Source organism: Lytechinus variegatus, chromosome 19 (assembly GCF_018143015.1).
Source record: "Lytechinus variegatus isolate NC3 chromosome 19, Lvar_3.0, whole genome shotgun sequence".
NCBI classification, from domain to species: domain Eukaryota; kingdom Metazoa; phylum Echinodermata; class Echinoidea; order Temnopleuroida; family Toxopneustidae; genus Lytechinus; species Lytechinus variegatus.
This window is the reverse complement of record NC_054758.1, coordinates 10,330,081-10,351,619: the sequence shown is the minus strand read 5'-3', so window position 1 is coordinate 10,351,619 and position 21,539 is coordinate 10,330,081. Positions and strand designations below refer to the sequence as shown.

General features: G+C 37.6%; 1 protein-coding gene across 1 annotated transcript; it reads right to left on the bottom strand.

Moving 5' to 3' along the window:
* Positions 1 to 262: 262 nt before the first annotated feature.
* LOC121405780 lies at positions 263 to 8,490 on the bottom strand. Its single transcript, XM_041596732.1, has 5 exons — positions 8,353 to 8,490; positions 4,874 to 6,305; positions 4,201 to 4,410; positions 2,707 to 3,100; positions 263 to 2,141 (listed from the first exon to the last, which is right to left on the bottom strand). The coding sequence occupies exons 2-5, from the start codon at positions 5,618 to 5,620 to the stop codon at positions 2,059 to 2,061; spliced, it is 1,434 nt and encodes a 477-aa protein (XP_041452666.1). The 5' UTR covers positions 5,621 to 6,305; positions 8,353 to 8,490; the 3' UTR covers positions 263 to 2,058.
* Between the last annotated feature and the right edge of the window lie 13,049 nt (positions 8,491 to 21,539).

The window sequence follows — 21,539 nt, the reverse complement described above, 5'->3', positions numbered from 1 at the left end:
ACTGTCGCGACACGATTTAACTGTGGTCTTAATCGTGGATTATTAGTAGTGATCGTACCAGATCATATAATTCAATGGCAATTGTATCGATCGAAGAACCATTTTGAAGGGTTAAACAAGTTTGGCGATCGGTTACGAAAGGTCAGTCAGCATTTGGGTAGCGTTCGTAATAGATTGCACAATAGAGGGAACGAGGTATAAATCATAAACTTCTTATACATAAAGGGCAGTTTTGAAGGCAGATGAATTCAAACAGGAAATATAGTTTTTCGAATAGTAATCATTTAATTTCTACCAGGATTATTTGGCACACAATTGTTAATTTTATATAATGAGAATGAGAGATACATGTATAATTATAATGTATATTGTTTGATACTGTCAGAATTCATTTGGTTGTCATTACACATCGTAACACATCGTTAAACATCGTAACACACCGTAACACATCGTTACACATCGTAACACATCTGTAAGTCCTACCCGATTGATCTCATTGAAATGAGTTGTCAGACGTTTTATCCGACAAGGTAAGTTATCAAATCTTACCATTTGTCAGCCGATAAATCTCACTGAAACGCTCTCCTTGGCTGTACTCTTTTCTTCATACTTGACAGAGTTATTGCATTGTAATTCCATGCGAATTGTTGGCAATATACAAGTTATTATCTCTAAACCAATGATCTTCCACATTAAACACAAATAAACAATTGAGCTTGAAATGAGTTAATAATAAGTTCTATGCAGTGGCCTATCATAGGTGAAGTAACGGTTGAAATGAAAAAAAATGAAACAAAAGTCCAAAACTTACGCTTCTAATAATTATGGTGAAATATCAAATGAGGATTGATAGTAACTATTTGGCCCAAGACCATAAAAATCTTTGTTGAATATTATTGATAATTTTTCCATATGATAATGAATTGTGCTAATCGTTATATTCAGGAAAGTTGAACAAAATCAAACTGAAAAATTATGTCAAATAAATAAATAGCAGTGAATGAATGGTTTCTCTTTTTTCAAAACCCCTCCACCGGGGTTCACATAAAAAATATATCCAATCATTTGCTCATTTCATAATTATGCTAATAAAGATTAAAATACCCATGGCTGCTGAAGTTTTACAATAACAACTTAGACGTATTAGAGTAATTTATGAACAGAAACACCACCTTTCTATAATCGAGTCATACCAGACTAAATAGTGCGTGGTAAAACGTTAAAACGTAAAAATCTTATACAAAACCGGTTACTATATGTGCATAACGGCATTTTTTAACAGTTTAACAAGTGTTTAAAATGTTTAGTAACAAAGTATGTGTAATGTTAATCATTTACAAACACTGTAAAAAGTTCAGAAAGCCAACAGCGCTGTATGAACAAAATTGAACAGCAGCTTCACTGTGTGCAGATAGCATAATGGCTGAAAGTAGCACTAAAATGGGAAGACCTAACGATGATTTCAATTATGAGATTGTAACTTCATATAAACCTTACTCATACACTCTAAATATATGTGTATAGTGATTGCACTTCGGAGTGCTGATTTGTCTAGTTCAAGTTACGAGAAAAATCAGCACTCCTAAGTAAATTATGTACGACGTCAAAATCTCACAGCGCCCTTCCTCAGAGGATATAGGAGTACGTATAAAAGGAGTTGGTAGATTGTTGCAGATCACCAACACATGCAGAGCAATGTCTTCAGCTTCTAAGATGGCGACGTGATCACGTCACTGCAAAATGTCTATTGATATGACCTTCTCACTCCTTCTGCAAAAGGCGCTTTACAAGATGAAACCAATATCTTTGTGACAATTTGTTCTTATTTTAGTCCTTTTGAGTAAAAAAGAAACAGTTGTTCACTTTTAAAGAAAGGTGTTCTCTGTCCTAAAACTCAATCACCCGGGGTGGAGCTTTGGGAATTCCATTGCCATTTTGATACTTTCCACTCCTTTACTATTTTTCCTCGGTGGAGACAATCCAGAATCAATTCGTAAGTTTATCAATAATGCCCTGGTCTTAGCATTCTTGAGAGTCTATGGATTTATATCCTGGATGTCATAGTTTGGTTCCACTGCTGCCGTGGTGTTTCATCGGTGCTTTCGGTTCTTTGAATACTGGACAGGACAGACTCAAGAGATCTGGAAAGCAAAAAAATAAAGATGAAAAAAAAATCTTGAGAATATTAACTTATTTCATTTTCGAGTTACCATTGTTTTTTCCACTTTCGACGAACCATTCAATGTGCACTGTTCTCATTAGGCAGCAATTTAAAATTCAACGGCATTCAAAAATCAACCGTATTCCATAGTTGTTAGTATCAGTAATGTTTATCACGATGAATGAGGTTGTGTAACTGATACAATGCGTGGAAATCACCGTAAAGAAAAAACGGGGCTGGGAGCTATGGCCGCCTGAAATTTCTCACGACCACGAAAAAATAATAGAAAAATAAAGAAAAAAAAAACGAAAGGGAAATTATGTTATGTTATGTCAAAATCTAGCCAAATATAACATTTTTTATGAAAAATGTCAAACTGCAACTAGAACTTTTCCCCTTCTGGCATATCTACTCCCCTCAAAATTCTTCGTTCATTATGACCATGCGATATATTATATAGTTATTAGGTTGTTATTGAAAAGGGATGCATTATGATATGCGAAGAATTTTGCAGATGTAGAATCCAAATAAAAAAGTATACATACCTTCTAATTCCTCATCATCTTCTTCGCCGAAACCCAGTGGAAGATCATCGTATTCCACCGGAGTCGGTTCGCTGCTCCTTCGGCGTCTAATCGGTGATAGCTGCTCTACGATACCCCGAATGTTCAATGCCCCTGGCTGATCCAGAGCTTCTCGGATGATTCGGAACAGTTCGGTATCTCCCGGAGTTGTTATCGGCGCAATGGACGAATGTGATCGGCTTTTCTCGGGGCTACTCGGAGTTGACCTCGGAGTGAGTGGACATGGGGAAGATGAAGGTGGCAACGGCGAAGGCGTTTCCGATGAAAATGTCACGTGATCAGACAAGTGGCCAATCGTCTCGTAATTACTCAGGAGCTGACGAAATATCTTCTGGTCCGTTTTTCTCATTGCTATCTGGAGAAACATAGAGTGGTGAAATAAACTTAGAGGAGCCTAACGAATGGTGGGCAGATACACCAGCGAAACCGACGCAAAATCAATTCGTGGTATGTCATTTACATTTCATCGGGCTGGCGCGGTATGCAGGGATGTTCGCTCTGCGTGTACGGAGGGCTCTAAATCATAGAAAATACTTGTCAAATGCTCTTCATGACAAAGTACAACTAAGAAATCTTTGTCGAAAATTAGTGGATCAAAACAGCAGACTCTGGCCTGTTTCGTCAGCGCTCCAAAGCTTGTGACGAAAATGCTGCTCCGGCTTACAAATTTTCGACAAAAACCTTCCAGCTGATTTTTTTTTTCATTTTACAGACATTAGACATTTTCAATACACTTGATGTCTTTTTGGACAAAAGCCAATGTTCACGTGAACTTGAAGCAAAGAACGTTATTATGAATTGCCTTTTCACCCAGGCATGCTGAATGTTGGCAAAAAAAATGCAAATTTGGAAGTGAATGAAAATAGTGTGAAATATCTACTTTGATAATATCATAATGTTGGACAATTTTTTACTCTTGTTTTTTTATTGATGAGAAAAATCAAGCTTGCAACTCACAAGCAAAACAACAAGCATCGTGTTCATTCTTGTTTCAGGACTGACCGAAATTCTGGCGTTGGCGCAATTGTCCTCGCACTCTGACGCCGCTTTCAAGGGGCTCGCCAACGCTATCCAAATGTTTCGTAAGGACACGAGTGTACAATGCTCCAAAATGGCAACGTCAAACATTCGTATTTTATGCGACAAAAGGGCAGAAAATATGCGATTAACAGCTTCGCCAATAACATTGTTTGTGTTGTAGCTTGGAGTCGCGTTTCGAATTCAGAAGAAATTTTAAAAATTTTAAAAGAGTACTTGCGAACTAGTGAAGCGCGTCCAACGACCGCCGCAAACAAAATGACAAAGCTTCTTTTTTTAAAAACGAACATTTTGCGCACTATTGTCGCGTAAAATCTGAATGTTGGAGCCATTTTTTTATTCACGTCCTTTCAAAATATTCGCAAAAACGCTCAGGAGTCCCATTAACTTTTTTCGGTGTGATCAAGCCAAACCTACCAGGTTCCTCTTCAACATGCGCAGATTCCATTCCAACCTAGCAAAGCCGTTTGCTTTTTCCCAGGATGCCTTCGGCTGATCATCGTCAGTTTCCGGTGTAACGCAATCACGTGGTAGCGATCCGTTGCAAGGTAGGTCCTTAGGCCAGGCAAACTCTATCGAGGACGCCAGAAAATCCAGCTGCTCACTTGCTTCCCTGTGTGACGAATCCTTTGTAGAAAAGAGAATGTTAGGATAAGTGAGATGAAGACATGGACCTAAATTTCAATTCTACATTGGCAATCAAGTCATGTTTGCTAGTTCCCTGGTAATACAGTAGCCTGGAGAAGCAAAAGGTATTTAATATTTGGCTCAATGACAGACAGGACACAATAAGTGTCGTATCGGCTTTTTTTCAAGGGGGTGATTTGGGGGAAAAGAGAGAAAAAAGGTACAAGTAGTATACAGATCAATGAGAACATGGACTTATAGGTACATCTTGAGACTCGTCCTAGTTCAGAACACCCTTATTGCTTTCCTTCTTCACCATATCAATATAATAATAATAGTAAGAAGAATAAGAATAATAATAGTAATAATGATAATGATAATCATGATAACAAATAAATAAATGAATAAATGAATGAATAGATAAATAAAACTGAATAAAGAGATAAATAAGACCTTAACATACTTCCTGTGAGCCTTGGCCTTGTTGTGATTGGCTGCTCTTAAGGTTTTGGTCACGTGATGCACTATCTTCAGCTACCATCTCACCCCACGTACGCGGTGTTATCAAGTCATCTTTATCCTCAAACGATCTGATTGGTTGATTTGAATTGACGTCATGAAATGTGACATCTTCAACGTATTTTCCTTTCACCACACCCTTGCCACTCCTTCGCCCAGTTTCTGGAGAATGTTTATTCTTGTGATTATTATTATTATTCACATTATGTTCATGCTGGTTTTCTGTCTCGATAGCAGTGTCATTCGCGATCATATCGGACCACGATCGTGGTGAAATCAAGTCATCTAATTGGCTCCCATCCGACACCACGTGATCATCTATCTCATCCGATTCGTCGAAAGTTTCATCTGACGTCACAGACGACAACCCCAACCTCCTCTGCATCGCATCAAAGGTGAAATGTCCATCTGACGCCGATCGCACCTGTCTTCTCGCGAAAGTCATCGACTCATCACGTGACATGACGTCAGAACTTTGAATGCTTTTCGACCGCGTGTTCTTTCTCCTGATCGAGGCCGGGGAAAGGTTGCCATCCACCCTGTCCATGCAGTTTCTCAGGTCTATCGACTTCATCTTCGTTTCATAATCGTTGGTGACGAGTTCCTCGTCGATTTGGTTGTTGGAGGTCTTGGCAGCCGAGGCAAGCTTCTCAGCCGAAATCTTTCTCCTTGCTATCCGCTGGGCTGACATCTTGATACCTTGTTGCAGGTAAACCGGCCTAGAGAACTATATCGTCTGCATAACCACTCACACATAGGCTAAGTTTTCATAGTCAGCGTTCTATCCGGGGGTTGACGTTGACATTGCAGAGTACCAGAAAAGATGTAGATGTACAAATCCTGTCTATGATAAATATACCATCAAACGCTTGAAGAATTTGTATTACCCGTATATACAGCCAAATGATTATGAAGATCGCAGAAAATCGTGATGTTAATGACCGAATACTTATACGCTATGGCGAGATATGACTGATCGCCAATCAATGCGGAGGAAGAAGAAGCAACGGCTGTCTCCCATCACCTTAATTCGTAAAGAAAACTAAGCTCACGTTTCGTTGGTTTATTTCCTGCAAAGTGACGACTCCGACCATACAATACCGCGATCAAGTATCATCGTTTTTGTCATGTAGCTTATAATGCTGGCGCAATAAAAACAGAAGGGTTTACCCTGATAAGTTGTACGAAAGGTCTCCGTGGCTATTATCTTCTTTCAGGAATCCAAGGATAAATAGCGATCAATAATTGACGAGGAACAGATTAGACTACCTCTTGGCTCCGATCAATATCTTCTATTGTTCTCACGCATGTTCCTGGCCAGCGGACTGAATAGGTACCGGTCGATGCTGTCTTTGTTGTGACGCACCAATCTGTGGCTGTTAAGAAAGAGGAAAGAAAAAACAACTCAGCATTCTGAGAGGACAATGCACAAATCTTTAGAGGGTGGGCGAGGGTGTGCAAAGCGTAATTTTGGTAATTGCACCACGCCAGGACTAGGGACCGGCCAGACCGATCCCTTCGAAATGAATTACGGAAGACGCTACGCCCCGTTTGGTTTTATTAGTTCAGTCTCTTCTCGATTCATGTGCGCATTAATGTATATTTCATCACACACTTGGGATCTGCATGCGCATTCTTGGCAATAGCACCACATGGATTAATCATTGAAATTTAATAACATCTTTATTTCATTGATATTTACTTTACTTCTCGCTTTTCATTTATTTCACATTATAGAGGAATGTTCTCCATTTGGGAGCTAACTAAGAAAGCTTGCAATTCAAATTGCCCCGGCCATGCATTATATATTACATTGGGAGTTTCTTGTCCTATCAACATCAACAACTTCCTACAATTTACAAAAGGTAAAATCCTTTTATTCGGATACATAAAGTGATGTTTTTTTATATGTTGCTAATGAGTACGTGTTCATATCTTATTATTCTGCACATAAAAATGTATATCTATTAGACGGCGTAATCATCAACTTACAGTACAGGTGGGTGTTTCATAAAGCTGTTCGGAAGTTAAGAGCGACTTTCTTGTATCAAATGGTGTATTCATTAGCGATGGTTTTGCGCGCAAGGATCACCAGTCGTTCTTAAAGTCGCTCTTAACTTACGAACAGCTTTATGAAACGGCCCCCTGGTATCAGTGCGTATTGTGTATAGGCTTATAGCCATAATCTCGATAGCTAGCAATACAAAAAATTCTGCCATATAATGATATACATTATAGTATATTCTTTGAATGATGAAATAATTAACAGACTATATCTCACTATCGTTTAGGATTGCTAAGACCGGGGATCTTATGTAGAGGGCGATGATTATGGGGTCCAATATGGACGTTCGCAGACTTCCAGTGTTTCTGTTTGTCAAACAAACACTGCATCAATCATAATGCTAAATTATGCCTCTGTCATTGATTGCACAGAGAGGCAGAGCTACTCTAAATCGAGTGTCGTGTTGATTTTCCTATGCAAATGAAAGTGAGTCATAGTTTACCATATGAAATCTGATTTGGAGGCAGAGATATCATTATTTCATTCACGTGTTAACGACCGTCCACATTTGAAATGAAGACAAATCATTTCTCAAAATTGTGCCTGGAGTTACTATGAAGCCTACTAAGTAAGACCACACATGTTCATAATTATATGCCTATGCATTAGATAATATGCCTCAGAATTTGCAGCACAGTTGAGATATTTTGAGACGTATATACAGTGTATATATATGTATATATATATATATATATATATATATATATATATATATATATATATATATATATATATATATATATTATATATATATATATATATATATATATATATATATATATATATATATATATATATACATATATATATATTACTTTGTTCTCTTCATCCATTTCTGTCACACAATATTTATATTACATGATATACGATCAATTGGGTAAAAATAATTCTACGAGTATTTTTACATGTTTCAGACTTTATTTCGAACAATAAAATATGGATATATAAATATATGCGTGTGTTTATATATACATGTTAATGTATATTATTATGGAGTCAAGATACTTTTTCAGTATCTCGTTCTTTGTATCTGTCTCTCTTTCTCTCTCTCTTCACCCCTTTCATTCATTCTCTTAAAATCAGTTCATATCTAAACGAATCCTTCTTCGTTTTCACTAACCTCGCTGATATAATTATTTTTCATTCTCTTATCCGTCAATAATCTGTTGTGACATTTAGGTCTCCCTTATCATCCTTATAAGCTTTGCCGCAAGTTATGAATGCTTTGCTCATCAATGTCCATTGCCCAGCGGGAATGCAACATTCTATAAACATGTCATTAAATATTAATGGATTATATATCATGTATATGGCTCCGAATGATATCAAAGCCAAAAATAAATATCAAATATACTTACTTTATTTGGGATAAGACTCCAATCCGGATGTTTCTCTCCGAAAATCCGTACGATTAATGACTAACTCTCCCCGAAATTAGCCAGCATGCGCAGCGCCGTCCTTTATTTGGAGAAAGTTCGGAGATACCGGGCAACGCTTGTTATTTCTTCTTGAGAGAATCTCAATTGATTGTAAAAATTTGAAAGATACGCAACATGTTCTTCTGATAAAGTACAGTCCACCGATTGGTGCATTATAGTAATATAATATATCAAGTTCTAGATGAGACCATTCCTGCAATCATTTGATGACGATTATGAATAAGGCTGCGCATGTGCTCCGTATCCTTCCCATCATATTCTGTTGGGATCAGTCTGGACAGCATGGTCCAATCATGGAGGTATAACTCCATGGTCCAATTAAGGAACATTTACAGATCTAATAGACTCCTCTACAGTCGGAATGGCACCTTTAGTGGTCATTATAGTATCCGTGTTTGCACGCTCGATGGTCCACTTTGGAATGAAAGGATAACACATGTTATGGTGACAAGAACAAACACTCGAGCTTATCCCAATTCTTCTTTTTCTCTAGACGCATTCATTTCAAAGTTTATTCAAGGAATCAATACTCTGCGTGGTCCTTCCCCCATCGACTAAATCAATGGCGCGTTTTCGCAACACGACGGGGACCGGTTCTATAACATAGAAAATCTATTACCAAAAGCTCTTCATGGCAAATTAGCAGTCTTTGTCGAAAGACAATGAATCAAAACAGCAGTTTCGACCTTGACTCTGGACAAACGACATATTTGCAACTCTTTGTCAGCTCAGAATCTTACAACGATCCGCTGTCCCACCGGTTCGCCAAATTTCGACAAAGACCATCAACTATTCATTGTGATTTGACGGGCATTTACAATAGATTATCTATGTGTAGAATCCGTCCCTGTCCCGACTGCGAAAGCTCGCTAATACGGCTGTAAAGGGATCATACTAATTCGGGTTCTTTTTGCAGATTTTTAATTGTTTCTTGTTATGATAAAACTTTGATTACACCATAGGTTCCTGGAAGAAAGCTAAGAAAAGCACAATGTATAACACTCATTTTCGAATTGCTATACGCAGGGGCGTCGATCCTGAGGGGGGGGGCAGGCGGGCAATAGCCCATTCAATGGAAAATATTGGGGGGCAAACAGATCGTTTTGCCCTCCCCCCAATAATTCCACATGTGCAAAAATAAAATAACGAGATTGTAATGTTACACAGAAATCAGCAAGCGAGATTGACATACACAACGCGTTCTTTATTTAAAATCGTGCTCAAAATGTCCGCTTTTTAAATTGGAATATAAAAATTTTCAGCTCGCGCTTCGCACTCGCATCATTTCTGTAACACAAACCCATATTTTTCGTTATTGAATAGGTGAAATTGTCCCGTTTTCACTTTTAATCTTCAAAAGAACTCCCGCCTCGATTTGCAAAAATCTTTTGTTGGATATATATCTTGTTCTTTATTAAAAACGTCCATTAAACTCAATTTTTTCAGGTCGAAATATAAAAATTTTCAGCTCGCGCTTCGCGCTCGCATCTTTTGTTCACTTAGATACCCAACTTGAGCATTGGTACCAAAAAATGCTTAGAATATCAAGCTTTCAGGTCAGTATATGAATAAATTTCAGCTCGCTCTTGGCACTCTCATTTAGTGAGATACATGTATAATATCCTTCTCATGAGTTACTACAAACAGTCCTAAACAAGTACCCTTTTCCTGTTTTCATGTCAGTATACTAAAAAAATTCAGCTCGCGCTTCGCGCTCGCATATTAATTTCTGACATATGTGTCTCTTTCTCATGAGTCATGTACATAATATATATATATTTATATATATATATAGGCCTATGTGTGTGTGGGGGGGGGGTAAGTTTGTTCGTTTTGTGTGATCGAGCGCCTTTGAAAGTTGATTTGATTCATGATTTGCCCCCCCCATCTAAAAAATGGATCGACGCCCCTGGCTATACGTACCTTTGCTCGAACAGTTCTTTGTCCCTCAAGATCATTTATGGTATCCCCGATTCGTCCCTGCAAGGAGTTCCTTGGTCCCTGTTTGTTGTAATCGTAAACTGCAAAATTGTTTTTTCCAAAAATTGGGCCATATTCCCATTTCATCTAATATTTAGTAGACCAAGAGAAATAGACGGGTCGTGTGGTCCAGTGGTTTGAGCATTGGACTCATAATCGCAAGGTTGTGAGTTCGAATCCCAACTCTGCCGTTGTCTCCGCTTTGATAAAAAGGCCCAAGAGTGAATTTGTCGTCTAATATGTCAGCCAGTATGGCTGATTAACTTAGACGTAAAATGTTTCCAAGGTAATTGGTTATATACCAGCTTGGCGTTTACCAGCAAAAAATGCTGTCCTGCCGAGTTCCTACGGGAGTTACCACAACAGAAACAAAAACAGACCATGGAGTCATTAGACTAAATAATATGTAAACAAAGTGGGTATAAGATCAACCGTATTCCACCAAATTCTAAGTCATGTTCATTTCCCTCTATAGGCCCTATAGCTTCCTATCTATCTATCCATCAATCCATCTATCTATCTATTATATCTATCTATTTGTCTATCTATCTGTCTCTTAGAATTTGGAAATAATTCAATTTGTCTACTGCATTCTACAGTTTTCTACGAATAATTATATTAAAGAAAAAATAACAAATTAAAAAATATTTATATTGTACTTATTCACACAGACGAGGAACAGGAGAGTCATTTTTTCCTCGATCTCTCCCTCTCAGTCATTTCTAGAATTTCACGTTGACTTTGAACGTATCTTTGGAGTTAAGAAACTGTATTTCTACGTCGTGTACGAAGTGATAAAAAACTGAAAGAGCTAAAAAACGGAAAGAATAATAGGATAAAGTCAAGAACGAGAAGAAAGAAAGGTAGCCAAAAAATGATGGGTCGTGTAAATCAATTTGAATTTTGTTATTCTATTTCGACATAATATTCAGAAAATGCTGTCATATTTTACCCATTTTCCTTTCATTTTCTTTACCTCTCTCTCCTTTGATTGTTTTTCTTGGTCATGAATATTTGGGGGCCCATGTTCCCTTAGTACCCATCTGTCCGCCAGTGTTTACTATGAGGCACCGATTGTACCAATATTGTATAGAACAATTATTTGTTATATGATCATTATTTATAAATAATGAAATGTCGAACTATTATTATTTACAAATAATGAAGCACTACTTGGAATTATATATAATTAGAAATGTTATTTCATAGAATAGTAATTATTTACAAATAAAATGTAAGTTATATATAAATAATTGCTATTATTTAATAAATAATGATTATATAACAAATAATTTTTCTTTATAATATTGGTACAATCGGCCCTAATAGTTTACTGGAAAATAATTTTAATAGCAACAGACCGAGTCGCAGGATTTGACACTATGTACCCGTTAATGTCGTATGCCATGAATAAGCATGGATAGCGCCACCTTATGGTGAAACGCAACGCTCCCATATGAAAATGGAAATATGAAAATTTGTCATCTTTTCTCACAATTACTCAATTTCCATCATCATAATAATCCTCATAATCATCGTAATAACCATCACAAGCATCATCACCACCACCAACTTCATTATCATTACAATCATCATGATAGTCAAACATCATCATCATCACAGTCATCAATATCATCACTATAACATCATCACCATCATCCCAATAACCATCATCTTCTTGACCATCAATATTATCACCCTCATCATCTTTACCATCTTCATCATCATGACCATCATCATCATCGTCATCATCATCATGACCATCATTATCTTCATAAGCATCACCATCCTTATCTTTATCTTCATCACCATCATCACCATCATCGTCATCCTGATCATCACCATCATCATCATCATCATCATCCTGATCATCACCATCATCATCATCATCATCATCATCTTGATCATCACAATTATCATCATCACAATCATCATCACAATCATCATCATCATCATGACCATCATTATCATCATCACCACCACCATCATCATCCTGATCGTCATCATCACAATCATCATCATGACCATCACCATCTTCATCATCATCATCATAACAATCATCATAATCATCATTATCTTCATCAACATCATCATCCTTATCTTCATCATTATCATCTCCATCTTCATCATCATCATCACCATTACCATCACCATTATCTCTGAGATCATCACAAGAGTAAACTTCCATTTTCCCTCCTGGCCACCAAAGTCGTTCACAAAGATTGCACAATCAAAACCAAAACAAATCAACATTATTTCTTTGCATTTTCTTGTTAAAAAGTTATCAAAACAATCAAGTACAAATGGCCATGAAATGGCAGTATATAACAAAGTATAAAACAAAGTATATATATTACTCCTTACAACAGTACTACTACTAATGCTAATTCAATAAAGAAGATTTCAAATAAAGTCACTCTTTTTGTGCAGAATATTGCCATATACCCATCGAGAAGATCAAATTCTCCTAGCATCAAGAACATGAATGTCTATCGAGTTCTTTAGCACAACTGTTTGTGCATGAACTTTAATGTGCACCATGAATAAATTGCACATTAGCAAGCAGTTTCTGCCAATTTCATTGAGTTTACCATTTAGCCTTCCCCCTCTCCATATCTTTGAAAATAATTGCATGTACATGTACCCCCTTCACATGAATATAATTATATTACATTTGACGTTCCAATTCAAAACTCAATACTCTGGTCACTCTCAAGGTTTATATCCAATTTGGTCGACCAGAAGATAGTCCAAGTCCCAGATTGTCTATTATATCATCATTAAACACACTTGGTCTACTATCAATTATGGACTAATTAATTCTGATACTTACTTAGACACCGTTCTCACTACCTTCCTAAAACCAGTTTAGTGGAAACTAGTTTATCGCGTAATGAGAACGTTCGAAGTGATGCGACCACCTCGCGAAGTAGTTTTCAAGATCGTTTTGCCTTGTTAAACTGGTTTTAGCGAGGACACAACCGTTCTTTGGAAGCGATCTTTGCACATTTTGAGCGTGCTACTATTACACACTGTGTGTAGAATGCCTACGATGCGGTTTCGAACAAGATGGCTTTACGGATGGATTTTGAAAACCACTTTCGGATGATCAAACAGGAACGCTAGCAAGGCGATGTTCCGAACTGGTTTCCTGAACCGGTTTCCAGTAAACTAGTAAACTAGAAAGCGTAATGAGAACGGGGTCTTAGTCTGACCGTCATTTGATCTAATGCCCAAATGGTCTAATCTCCACTTTTACTTACTTTTTAGCACTTTGTCAGATGAAAGTCTGGTTCATGAACAGTTCATTTTACCTAGACTATTTGGTGTTAAACCAAGTGGACATTAGACTAACTGGGTGTAGCCCAACTGGATATTGGAAAAAAAATGGTAAATGGGCCATAAAGAAATTCGACCAAATAATTAGTAGATGAAGTAGCTGTATAGAAACTAGGATGAGACCATGTGGGATGAGACCAAATGGAAAGTAGACCAAGTGGGTGTGGACCAAGTGGCAATTAATTCAATTGAATTACCAAATGGCTAGTAGACAAACTAGGATTTGACCATGTGGGATTAGACCAAATGGAAAGTAGACCAGGTGGGTGTAGCCCAAGTGGCAATGTACCATTCTCACAACTAGCCTGTGAAATATTGTTTGTGCACTGCTATGTCAGTTAAAGGTAAATGCTAGTTTTGGTAATGATATCAAAATGAGTTCGTACAGAATCCAATGAAATGACCACCAAAGTGTATGTTTGTATAAATAAAACATATGTGCCAAAGGATTCTGGAAGAAATTGTGTAATTGCTGAGAAACCAGCAAATAAGCACAGGATTCGGGTAGAGCGTCGGGCCCGACACTCTCAGCAATAATTATACATTGTCCCACGTGCGCTTATCTGTGTTGGGGATCTTCGGTGTGAACATTTTTCAGCATAGATTTCAAGATTTCACAAAGTTCAGTTAATGTAACTGTACCAGATCTAGATCCTCAATGATATACTGACAATTAAGCCTTGTTTTACAGACTTTCTCATGAAATCAGTGTTTACTGCAACTACTGGAATTTCTCTTTAAGCCTCGAGGAAAATGAGTCAGAAATATGCAGATCACACATCCAACACTTAAATTACAATGTACAAAGTACATACTCATTTGGTACTGTCGAATACAGGCCGAAGACAATGTTCATGAAACCACTTTAATCAAATTCCACAAGTTGGGGTTATTCCAATATGAGCCACATCCACATCCATTTTGAAAGCTCAATCTAAATCAAACGTTCATGATTATCTTTGGCATGAATATTCATAATGTCGTTTGTGATATGAATATTCAGTTACATACATTCATCTTGGATGCAAGTTCATCTTTGACATAACAAATACTCATACATGAGTTCATCTTTAATATGAATATTCATGCACAGATATAACATGAATATTCATATATCAGTCCATTCTTATAAATAAATAGGTCACTGCCATAATTGACTAGGCATTTTACTTATTGGATGGATGCTCATCTTTGATTTCATCTTTAATATAAATATTCATGCACCGATACATGTATAACATGAATATTCACATATCAGTTCATTCTTATACATAAAAAAGTCATTGCCGAAACTGATTAGGCATTACATACATGTACTTGGCTGAGAACTTTTGGGACAAACTGTAAGAACCATCCTTTCAAAATGTACGATTTACGAATTACCCAAGTTCAGTTTTGACGATACACTTTCTCTTCATTGAGTTATTACACATACAAAATTGCACATCAAGTTCTAATATGAAGTAGCTCACTGACCTCTTTGGCTAATCATGAAGTATCATACTTCACACGGTTACACTTCGTAATTCCAAAGATTCGTAATTCCGAAACACATAAATTGCCTATACCTCGATGTTCGTCAATCCGAAAACGAAAAAGGGTTCGTTAATCCAAACATTTGTGGCGTAATTCCGAAGGTTCGTTAATCCGAAAAGGAAAAGAGAGTCGTAATTCTGAAGGTTCGTTAGTCCGAAAACAGAATGAGGTTAGTAATTTCGAAGGTTCTTTCATCCGAAAACAAAATGAGGTTCGTTAGTCCGAAAACGAAATGAACAACGAACCTCATTTCGTTTACAGATAAACGAACCTTCGGAACAACGAACCTTATTTTGCTTTCGGATTAACAAACCTTCGGAATTACAAATGTATACGCTTCACAGTCGCCCTTTCACTATCATTCTATTTCTATCATTCCCATCAATTACCAACACACAATTACAGACATACTATCAAACATAATTCCTTTCATCCGCAAAGCCTCTTTTCAACATGAAACAATGGCAGTGTTAGACACCATTAGTGATATCAAATTCTTCAGTTCTTATCATACAATTAAAATGACTATAAAAAAACACTATAAAATTCTCCAAAATAATCACATATTTCATAGAACAAACGGAAGTACTCTACTATTTGGACACACCACATGTTTCATTCATCATACATTTTTTTAAAATGAATTATAAAACGAGTTGTCAAAAAGAAACCAAAGTGGCGTATCAAAAACATGTTTTGGTCTTTGGTGATTTGGTCACATTGGTTGCATAATATTAATAAAACAATCAAATTGATGCTAGGTACATTCCGCTCCTGAACATTTCTACCTGATTCCTCTGAGAACTCACAAGCTCTTGTAATTTAACCGTTTCACAAGTCTTTCCATGATGTATTGACCTTATGCATATGACATCAGAATTTCATAGCGGATAGCGCCCTCCCTCAGAGGATATAGGAATACGCACAAACCGAGTTGTTAGAGATGTGCCAGCTTCAGATCACCAACACATTCAAGGCAATGGATTTAGCCTCTTCGATTGTGGCATAACGATGCAATGCATGCAGTCTAAACACTGCAAAAACTTTGGTGTTAATATTACACCATGCCCTGTATCTGTATGACAACATGAGAAGGGTGTTGAAGATAACACCAGTTTAGAATGGAACCCAAGTTGTGTTAACACTTCAACGATTTAGTGATTGCTAGCCCACGACAAATGAGGCTGCGTAGCTCAGTCAGTTGGAGCACCTGTTTCAGAAAAGACCATATAGTACGATCTCAACGTGATTGGGTTCGAGTCCCGCTCATGCCGAAAGACATCCAATACGAAACTGATGCTATTCCGTAAGTGTGCCTCACCACTGCATTCAGTGCAGGTGCGAATGCAATCGGAAAACACTTCGTACATCTGTAAGGATGCTAATGTTGGTCCCGTGTATAGGAGAGTCATAACCTACGCACAATAAAAAGATACACTATTTGTCAAAGAGTAGGGTGTTCTTCCCGTATATTGCACCTGTCATTCCTTGGCAAAATGTCGTCAGGTCAAGTCCAGTGTTATAGCTTCAGTGGACAGCAGTGGTTGGGCCAAGCCGGCACAGTAGATTTCTGACCACAACTCATCATGAAAAAGACTGCTTCCATTCATCACTAATTTCAAATGAAAAGTGTTTCAAAACTAACTCCTTGCAAAGAGGAATTGCACTTGCATTCATTTCCATCTCTAATCTTGTTTTATTTGCATAATTTACATTAAACATTCTTATATATGATAAATATTAGTTTATTTTCAAACTTTTGCTCATGTCAGATTATTATTACATTGATCTTCTTTCACTTCTGGCTTTGACGAAACTTGGCCTGAAAAAAACTTTGTAATGCCACAAAATAGCGACCACCTCTAAACTGGGTCTGGCAAGAACACTGGTCAAGTACATCGATTGCCATAATAGACAACTCTGCAAATTGTGGGCATTGACAGGAGAACAAGATAAAATCAAGGTTGTGTTGTATCAAAACCTCTCTGGCAGTCTTGATATGGACTTATTTTAAATAACATCAGGGCCCAGTCTTACGAACAGTTGCATTTGATCTGGGTCCCATCTCACAAACAGTTACAATTGATCCGATCTATCGTAACTCTATGGAAATCCATCAGTGTCATAATTTTTTATACAGGAAATTTGCAAAATGTCCTTTGCAAATAAAGGAGAACGCACCAAATTGTCAAGAAATCAATGAATTTATAGATATACATTCATATCTTGAATTTTTTTGGAACATGCATTTTATATCGTCGCACGCACCACGAACCATCCTCTCTGCGCACTTCGATGCGAAAGTTAGTTTTGCAGAAAACGCATTTAAAAAAAAAAGTTTTTTTAAACCAGCAATAAGTGCACCTACAAGGAGAGCAAATTATTTACCGGTGTCTTTGTTCGATAGTTCAGGCCTCAAAGTTTCATCCCGTATCTTTACATTTTCTTGAAGTGAATTATTTACGCCACAGTGGGCATCGTAACAGAGAGGACGGTTCGTGGTGAAATCGCGAGGCGCGATTGCGCACTGTATTTGCGCAGAGGACGGTTCGTGGTGCATGCGACGATATGTTGACTTTGCTGGCTTTCCATAGTTACGATTGATCGGACCAATCCCAGCTCTTTGTAAGACAGGCCCCTGATCAACCACAACTATGGAAAGCCAGCAACATCCAAATTGCATGTTTGTTCAAAATATTTCTAGATATGCTGAATATTCATACATTCATTTTTTTCTTAAAAATTTAGTGTGCTTCTCTTTGTTAACAAAGGACATTGTGCAAAGTTCCTGTAGAAAAAATTAGGACATTGATGGATTCCCATACAGTTGACGTTGGTCGGATCAGTCAAAACTCTTTATAAGACCGGGGCCCTGAGTTTTCTGCAGTGTTTAAATCTATCAAACTGGGTAGATGCTCTATGCTCTTCCCTGTCCATTCAATAGGCTACAAATTCCAGCATATTCAGACTGCTACATTTTTCATCTCTCAATAATAAAAACATTCCACTTTCATATAGTGCTTACATCACGACTTCTCTGAAAGATTCCAGGGGGGTTTTCACAAAGAATTAAGTGTGACTTAGAAGTCATGCTTGGTGCTGACGCACACGTGATATGTAATGCACAATCTTAATGATTAATATGCAGTAGTGCACATCCTTTTAGCATGATTTGACCGATGCGGTGATGCCTTTTATAAAGGACGCAAGTGGACATTTCAGTGCAACTCTAAGTCATATTTACCTCTTTGTGAAACACCCCCAAAGTAATCAGGGTCAGTCTTGCCGGCATACAATGTATGCAATTTCTCTACTTCATAAGGAGTATTCCAACAAGAGATTCCAAACTCAATAGATAGACAAACAACAGGTCTTTGCGTTCTCCCGGGCAGCCTTTAGGGGCAGTTACATACATGTTCTCCCCTTTGAACCAGTGTGTTGGCTCAGTCGGTAGAGCGTCCGTCTCACAACCGGGAGTTCAGGAGTTCAAACCCCGGCCGCATCAGACCAAGAGACGTTAAAAGATAGGAGATGCTGCAGCCCCGTTCGGCATTCAACGATGAAAGGGATAGAGCCTCGTCAATCTGGCGCTGCACAGCGGATGCCGGCCCCACGATCAATCAGGCAAAGCAAATGTTTGGAGTATTTCATTTCATGTCTATTTCGAACAATAAAATATGGATTTTTTTATCTTTCTTTGCTCTCTGCCATTCTCTCTTGTCAGTCAGCATCCGACATCATGAACACATCATGAAAGTGGTTATCATTGAAAAATTGTCATTATCCAACAGTTACCACAGTAGCAGTCGGATATCAGTGCTTGCTTCTCGGCCAGTCACAACCCAGGACGATTGTACAACCTCACAGCCAGACGGACATCAAACATTGATGAAATACATCCCAGAAATTCAACTCTGTCGATGCATGTCCAAATTTTCGAATTGATTGCACGGTCTGTGAATGTCAAGATATATCTGTACCTCAAAAGGCCAATAAATGTATGCATCATCCTTCAATTGGCATGGCCTTCAAAAGTGGGCCACATCCAAAACCTTACATCCTTATCCATTCGATCCAACACCAAAATGGAGTAATTTGTCTTTTTAAATACATATGGCACCTTTTCAATGCAAAGGAAGGCTATCTTTCAGTCCAATGTCCGTTTTTAAAAAATTGGACTTCTCATTCTTCTTACATGGTTGAATGCAGCCAGTTGTATGTTAAGAATTTCTTGCTGAAGGAATAGATAAATAATAATATATCCACATAGCAAAGTTGCCAATTCATATACTCTGGAAGGTGTGGAAGCGCCGTGGTGTAGCAGTTCTGACTCTCCCCTTGTAATCAGAGGGTCATTTGTTCGAATCCCACCATGGCCTAGTGTCCTTTGGCAAGGCACCAATCCACACTTTGCCACTCTCACCTAGGTGCTAATTGAGTACCGGTAGGAAACGACCGTCATTGTGGTTGGTTTAGCAAGTGTGCGCCTATCAGTCTGCTTGAATTGCTATGAATCCAGTGGTCAGGTAATAATAATTGTGAAGCGCTTTGAGCAGTCAGAGATCGATAAAGCGCTATATAAATGCCAATTATTATTATTACTCTACTGCGCTTGACATTTGGCATTTTATCATTATCCACCGCTGAAGTTGAGCCGCTATATAGGTTATACAGCATTCAAAGAAAAAATCCCGCCAGAGTACCCATTCACCTCACCTGGGTCAAGTGCAGCACAGTTTGGATGAATTTCTTGCTAAAAGAAAAAAAAACATCAGAGCTGGGCATTGAACCCACGACCTACTGCTTGAAAAGTCAAGTCAGAACCACTAGACCATGGTGATCATGAGCCATTTACAAACAGATTTGAAGTGCGAGAGGATGCATCTTTAAGACACCACATGACATTGAAGACAAGTACATGTTCATTTCAATCAAAGATGCATAATTATGTAATATTGACCGGCAAAAGAATCATATTGGCCCAAGTCTTTACACCAGGGGGGGTATTCTGAAAAGTCTCTTAAGTTTCCACTTAAATTTCCTTTTAAGTTACCCATTTAATGGAGCGCTAATGTACCTCCAAATTCGTATTCTGAAAACTCTATTAGCGCTCAATTAAGTCCCTTTAGGCCACTCCCCTACTGAGCCGAATTAGCCAATCAAATGCGCTTTTACAACGTAAAATTTTCTCCTAGCGCGCAGTGTCTCTTCACTTTGCTGCCTTGCAGCGCAGCGCCCGGCTGCTGCAGGTGCACTGCACCACGATCTTGATACAAAGAATTTTTGCTGAAAATTAATGCTTAAGCATTTGCATCGGAGATTAGAGGTTCGTTATGTTGTTGAAATTAACTGTTGTCTTTTCCCTTTCTCTCTCATTTATTGTACCTTTGTGCTTTTCTCTTTTTTTCGAACGCGTTCTGATTTTCACAACCCCCTATTTGAATCCATTTGTAGCTTTCTTTCTTTTTCTTTTTTTTGTTTTACAATATTTTATTTGCCTCTGTCTCGGGGCCATGATGGGGGGTTCTTCTTTAACTTAATTCCTACTTATTTTAAAAACTACATACTTTTCATTTATATGGGAAATCTTCTCCAACTTTGAATAAACATACTTTACAAATCAAGCAAGCATAATTTAAAACTAAAAAAGCCGAAATTTTATTGAAATTTGATGTACAAACGTTATGACTTTTATAGGTTTTTATAGGTGGGGAAAACGATGGCATCACTCACTATTTTTTTTCTTTTGTATTTTATTCTATATTCGTTTAAATACTAAAGGGGTCTATGCTTATTTTTTCATTGTCAGAAACGAGGTTTAATTCACCCCTGCACATTGCTGCATCTACCGTGATATGGCAATTTCATTATTGTCAAAAAAAGTGTGAAAATAGTTTATGATGCTAATAATAAAAGAAAATATAGAAAAATAATAATCATATTTTCCCTATAAGTACACAAATATTTCTGTCTCCTCTTTCCCCCTTTTCTAATTTATTTATTACCAAATATAGTCCCTAGGCCCTATTCCTTATTTTACTTGTTTCTATACACCACCTTTTCCCCCCTTTATTCTATATAAGGGCAATATATTTGATATTCCCCGAAAGAGGGGCCTGTCAATATTATCATCATTATCTATACAGCTGTATGTGTGAGTCAGGACATAATTTGGAACAACAATGCCTGTTTCTTTATCACTGCTTCTGATTTCAAGTCATTCACAATCTTCATCAAGTAATCTCGGCTAA